This window comes from Drosophila kikkawai, chromosome 3R, assembly GCF_030179895.1.
Source record: "Drosophila kikkawai strain 14028-0561.14 chromosome 3R, DkikHiC1v2, whole genome shotgun sequence".
NCBI lineage: Eukaryota > Metazoa > Arthropoda > Insecta > Diptera > Drosophilidae > Drosophila > Drosophila kikkawai.
The window spans coordinates 29,836,365-29,842,607 of NC_091731.1; the positions used below are offsets into that span (position 1 = coordinate 29,836,365).

At 44.7% G+C, this 6,243-nt stretch overlaps 1 protein-coding gene across 1 annotated transcript; it reads left to right on the forward strand.

Moving 5' to 3' along the window:
- The first annotated feature begins 1,769 nt into the window (after window positions 1-1,769).
- On the forward strand, window positions 1,770-5,471 carry LOC108077726 (very long chain fatty acid elongase 7). The gene is made up of 7 exons (XM_017171181.3): window positions 1,770-2,011; window positions 2,081-2,271; window positions 2,338-2,418; window positions 2,482-2,644; window positions 2,826-2,962; window positions 3,036-3,317; window positions 3,837-5,471. The coding sequence occupies exons 1-7, from the start codon at window positions 1,951-1,953 to the stop codon at window positions 3,987-3,989; spliced, it is 1,068 nt and encodes a 355-aa protein (XP_017026670.1). The 5' UTR covers window positions 1,770-1,950; the 3' UTR covers window positions 3,990-5,471.
- The last annotated feature ends 772 nt before the right edge of the window (window positions 5,472-6,243 follow it).

A 6,243-nucleotide genomic window follows, 5' to 3' on the forward strand; every position in this document is an offset into this window, starting at 1 on the left:
CCTGGTTGCCCTCCGCTCCCTTAGCCACCCACTGCTAACTATTACGTAGCCAATCTCTTGGCGCGACGGCCTTCAGGACTAATGATGGGGGGTTGGAGGAGGGTGGCGGAAGAGCAACAGCAACAGGCGGGTCGGCTCTCGATGGCTCATTGATTGTTTACTTGGGCGCAAACCTGGGCGACACTCGGGCACGGGCGTGTGCTCAAACACATGTCGCCCGCCGTGTTTGTTTGCCGACGATTTGTGTAGTTCCCCGCCCTGTGTTTCGTATGTCTTGCATCTTCTTGGCACCTCCACCAGCAGCTTACATAAGCGAGGGCGCTGCCTCCTATCTCTGCTAACGAGGGGTGACGAGGGCGGCATGGCCCATCCCTCGGCGGAAGCGTCATCGCTGGCATTTCATAATTTATGCAAATCAAACAGCGAAATCGCAAGTTAAGCGCCCGCTGTCGTCGCACCTCGCGAATGCGGTGCCTCCAGCCTCCGCCAGTCTATAGTCGAGGCCGAGTAGGAAAGCGTGCCACTGACCCACACAGCGACGACAACAACGGCTCACCAATTGCGACAACCGCGAATTTCGCGCTGGCTGAGGCAATAAAAGCGGCACATTTTTGTCAACGGTTATTGAGCCAGTTGCTCAACTCTTACGTCTCCATCGGCATCGTCATCGCCAACGCCATCGCCATCGCCATGGCCAGTTTATTGTTCATGACATTCAAAAAAGCAAGCTGAAGTGGTCGCAACTCGTCCGTGCAATCGCCTTTGACCAGCGATGGGAGGTTGTATCTGTGTGACTAACAAAAAAAACCTATACTTATTTTATTTCCTTACCATTTTCTCTGGCATCCAAAGTTCAGACTTGAGGTATTTTGTGTGAAGCTAGGTACTACCGGGTTAAAGGTTAGTTGGGGTGTATCCGGAGCTTCTTTAAAATAAAAAATATTCAAACCATATATCAAATGCAATGGTCATAGAAATCTTGTGGGATTTGTTTAAAGGGTTAAGGCAATAGTAAATTACAGAAGATTGCATTTAATTAGCAGAGAAAAGTGTACTTTTTTAGCTTATTAAGTGTGTACTTAAAGATTTTGTTGCTAAATCTAAAATATTCCTGTAAAGACCTTGCCTTATGCTTATTAGAGTGTGTATACAGCACACACAGCTGCTGGGAAAAAGCGAAACCGCGAAGCCCAGAATCTGCTTTCGCTTCCGTTCCCTTCGCCTGGTCCCCGGGCAAATCAATTGATATTCATAAGACAATGTGGCGAGAACCAGTAACTGGCCGCGTCGCGTCGTTGAGCTTAGCTGAACTCGCTGAACCCGCGCACAGCGCGAACCACTGTGCTGGAATCTGGTATCAGGAATCCGGAATCTGCTTGCCTCGCCTGGTACAGAGTGCAGTCTTTGTCCAGGTTAGCGGCATCTTAATTGCAGCTAGCCAGACCAAGTGTGCAATTGGCCAAGTCACGCCCCTCATTACCGCCTCCGTCTGTCTATTATTTCCCGATCTAAAGTGTTGATTAACGGCCGGATTGTTAATTGCATGAATCTCGCTTTTTTGCATGTGCTTTGCGTCTAATGCATTGGCAATTAAACTGTCGTGTGCCCCGGGCTCTAAAGCCTTAGCATCCGCAGAGCCACATGTTCCGACAGCGTCAAGTTCAATGCCATTGCCTGAATTTGGAAGCTCAACAGTTGGCTAAGCTTAGCCAAAGTCAAGTTCAATGCCATATGCCCGAAATGTTGTGGGCTCCACAAGTTGGCCATGATTTAAACACTGCGCAGACTGTCCTGTCAGCCGGCTGCCTGTGGAGCTACTTACTACACTCCCCGAAAAATTTACTATTAGTCAACATCACCACTTTCCTATCATTGCAGTTTAAATAAACAAAATTCTGGACTGACCCCATTGTAAGCATCACAAGAACCACCAATAGCAGCGACGGCAAGATGGCAATCCTACTGCAAGATGCCCAGGAGTGGTACCGAGACCTAATGGACACAAAAAGTGGTAAGTCTCTGCCGATCCCATGTCGCTATGTGTAAGGTTTCGCTATTGATAAGTCACTTCACCCCGCAGATCCTCGCGTCAACGACTTCTTCCTGCTTTCCTCACCGCTGCCCACACTGGGTATGTGCATATTCTACGCCTACTTTAGCAAATCCCTGGGACCCAGGCTGATGGCCAAACGAAAACCAATGGAACTCCGTTCGGTGCTAGTCGTCTATAACGCGATACAGACAATATTTAGCGCGTGGATTTTCTATGAGGTAAGTTGCCTATGAAAACTCCTGGTTGACTCGTTGTAATATCGTTTTGTTATGCCTTAATTTCAGTACTTAATGAGTGGCTGGTGGGGCCACTACAGCTTCAAGTGCCAGCCCGTGGACTACAGCAATAGCCCCTTGGCCATGCGAGTAAGTTTTTAGTGGGGAAATCTTCTAGGAATATGGTGTAACTTTAGGCTCCGCTTTCTTTAGATGGTCAACATCTGCTGGTGGTACTACATATCCAAATTCACCGAGTTCTTTGACACGCTCTTCTTCATTCTGCGCAAGAAGAACGAGCACGTTTCCACACTTCACGTCATTCACCATGGCTGCATGCCCTTTTCCGTTTGGATGGGTCTTAAGTTCGCCCCAGGTAGGTAGCGCAAAAATATTAATATGTCTATGCTGCACAGGTATTTCACGCAAAAGTATGTACATATATAACGATATACGATGTACATATCTTCGATAAATTAATATTTTGTTTGATATACACTTTTAAATTCATTATTAAGCTTTCTTGTTTTTGACTCACAAAACTATTCTTCCTTTAGGCGGCCACAGCACATTCTTCGCTCTCCTCAACTCTTTCGTTCACATCGTGATGTACTTCTACTATATGATCGCTGCCATGGGTCCAAAGTATCAGAAGTTCATCTGGTGGAAGAAGTACCTGACCACCTTCCAGATGGTAGGTGTCCACATCGATGCACTCCTTGTTTGCGGCTGTCGACTGACTGTTTTCCTCACCACACGCATTTCAGGTTCAATTCGTGGCCATCTTCACGCACCAGTTTCAGCTGCTGTTCCGCGACTGCGACTACCCCAAGGGATTCATGGTCTGGATCGGGCTGCATGGCGTCATGTTCCTCTTCCTGTTCTCCGACTTCTACAAAGCCAAATATCTTAATGCCGCTCGACGACGCCGTCAGGCGGTCAAGGCGAATGGCCATGTCAATGGGCTGCATGCCAACGGAGGCCACTCCAAGCATTCGGGCGAGGGCGATGCCTTGCTCTCTAACGGCAGCAATAAGGGTGCTTGCATGGTAGGTGGATACACAGCAACACACAGGGTCAAAGGCGGGGCGATCTGTGACGCAATTGGGGGACCTTAAGGCGGCCCTTGGGAGCTATTAGTGGAGGCTACGCAAACATATTTACTTCACTTACGCGCGGGACCCTCGATCGGGGTGTGGAACAAGCTGGGGAGAGCTGGAAGACGAAAAGCCGGTGTGGGCAGTTGTATCATCATAATTTTGTTGATCAACTTAAAAATATTCTAACTAGCTAAGTTAGGCAAATAGCACTTGCAAACTCTCAACGCTGGCGGGGGACGTTTCAATTAGCGCTCACATGTGAAGCCGGATGCGAAGGCCCAAGCCCAGTTCCAATCCCAATCGGCTAGTCTCTGCCGCTGCGGGGCTGCCCATTAGAAAAGCACACACAGATGAGAGCTTTTACTAGCGGCACACACGTGCCAATGTGGCAAAGTGCCAAAGTATAAGCAGTCCAATCCGTTTCCAACGAACTCATCCGAGCAATATTTCTCTTTTCTTTTTCTACAGCCCGTCATCGAGGACGAGTACGTGAAGAGCAACGGTCATGCCAATGACAGCTACAAGGACGGCTTCTTCAAGGATGGGGTGCTATCCACCAATGATGCAATCTTGAACCCGGACAGCAGTAGCTCTAGTCTGCACCAGCGCAAAGTCAAATAACTACTACTTAGGTGTACTACGATGATATTCATTATGTTTATGTTAAGTGTTTAGCGTGTAACCGAACCAAATTGAAGAACAAGACCAGCAAGAAACTTGGCAGCAGTAGCAGATCCAGTAAGACAATTGATTGGCACCACACAGCAAGGCAAAATCAGGCAGAGAACTCAGTTTATCAATTGTTCTTCTAATACTTTATATTAAAAAAAACATATAAAACAAAGTTTAGTCAAGCCTAAAGTCAGTCGTACCGAACAAGAAGCAAGTAACTAGACACTAGTGACTAGGAGCGAGTAACAGGGATCGTATGACTTGAAAAAAGTAACTAGAAGCCAGTAACTAGTACCAAGTAACGAGAAACGAGTGACTAGAAACAAGTAACTAGAAGCAAATTACTAGAAACAAGAGCAACCTATGGCCCACCCACCCGAACCGTCAACTAAAGCTAAGTAGGAAGAGCAGTGGCAGCACAAACTAAGAGCTAATCAAACCCTTTTTATATAAACGTTTTCTATGGCACCCGTTTACAAGCCCTTTTTGAGACACTCGTACGCGCAAGCAAACTTATTTTTCGAATGATATTTGCAGGCGGGCCCCGTTGCAGCGTGTTCTAAACTAGCATCAGAGATACCATTTACAATTTACCATTATTATAACAAAGCTATGTGTGTATATATACTGATGCATTGGAGCCTGTATCACTCTAGTTGTAAACGTTTTTTATGGCAATTTTTGATAACAAGTCGAGACGTAATCCTAACGATAAAAGATAGCTAAGCATGCTCTTTTAAGTCTGCTTTAAACTTAAAGAACACGTTAACCTATTTGTAGCTTGGTTTTGTATATTGAGAGGACAGTTTGTTGCAATACTTTGTAAAGGTCTAAATAGTAAAACTTATTTATAAATTGTAGCTAGCTAGCCAATTGCGAAATGTAAAACACGGCACTACACATGACACCACCCCCATACCGCCTAGCTAGAAGTACATAGAGTCAGGCACAACGGAAAACAAATAACTTTTGAACATATATATATATATAAAGATAAAGCTTTTAGACTCTAAGTGCAAAACACGGCTTACGAGGAGCAGACAATCAGTTTGAGCGTCGGACGTTGGACGCCACAACGGAACAGATGGAAGAAGAACAAGTGTTATTGTCAACTATTCGTATATATTTTATTGAACCTCATTTTGGTGTGGCTTATATAGGTGTATACTTTATTACCACTTTTTGTACCATATACCCCCTGTTCCCCCTTTTGGTTTGAAGTTGTTAAACGGTTTCATTTCAGAGAGAAGATAGAAGAGGAAAGCGTGAAGCGATAGCGATAAGCCGTCGCGAGTAATTATTTTTTGTACGTGTAATTCTGTCTGTTAACCTGTGCGTATTGGTTTCATTGTTAAGTTATGTGGTTTAAGCTGACAAGTTCAAAAACTATGGAAAACCTGAATAAAGCTTATTAATTTATATTAAACACAATTTGTTTTAATAATTCTTTAGACGGGCATTCTCTTATATATTTGGGGAAAATGTATTAAACAAAAAAGTTATTTATTATTAGTTAGCTATTCGTTTTCATAACTTTTCATTTGTGGTATTTGTTTCATGGAATTGTAGCATAGTTTTAGGCTTGTTGTAAATTGTTGTGGATCTTAAAGAAAATGTGAAAACTAGACTTCCACTAATCAAGTAATTAGTTTGAGTTATCTGAAGTGATCAAACCCAGCCCTATACAGATCGATCGGAATGAAAAACTTTTAATTTGTACATCAAAGTTAACGAAATACGAGTGGGTCAAAGGCCCTTTGTTAAAATTATCCCCCTCCAATAGGTATTTATTTTGACCAAGTCCAAGTCGCAATACGACGTTACTTGGCAATCAGGCAGTGATCTAAGCCTTTCGAGGTGCAAAAACAACCTATGCTTATAAGATTTTCCCCCGGGGTCAGCCAAATTACCTTGAACCGCAAACAGATACGTAACAAGGAATTTGTAGCTATTTTGTTGGCGTAACCACCCACAAGATTGAATAATTAGTAATCAAAATAGCGTACCGTGCCAAGAACACAGCTCCCAGGCTCCGGGCTCAAGTTCCAAACGGCGGCATCTCCTCACACTCTACACTTTGGCCTGGAATCGGAGCGGCTTCGGCGCTCCGCTGAGCAAACGGGGAGAAGCACGCTTGTGCCAAGCCATCGAAAGTCTAATAACAATGCATTTTTGCCACTGGCTAAATACCGAAATTGGCAAT

Excerpts from the sequence above, each read along its gene's own strand:
- LOC108077726 (XM_017171181.3), top strand. The coding sequence starts at position 1,951 with ATGGCAATCCTACTGCAAGATGCCCAGGAGTGGTACCGAGACCTAATG. Across the intron at positions 2,272-2,337 it reads GCGCGTGGATTTTCTATGAG|TACTTAATGAGTGGCTGGTG; the intron begins GTAAGTTGCCTA and ends CCTTAATTTCAG. Across the intron at positions 2,963-3,035 it reads ACCTGACCACCTTCCAGATG|GTTCAATTCGTGGCCATCTT; the intron begins GTAGGTGTCCAC and ends CACGCATTTCAG.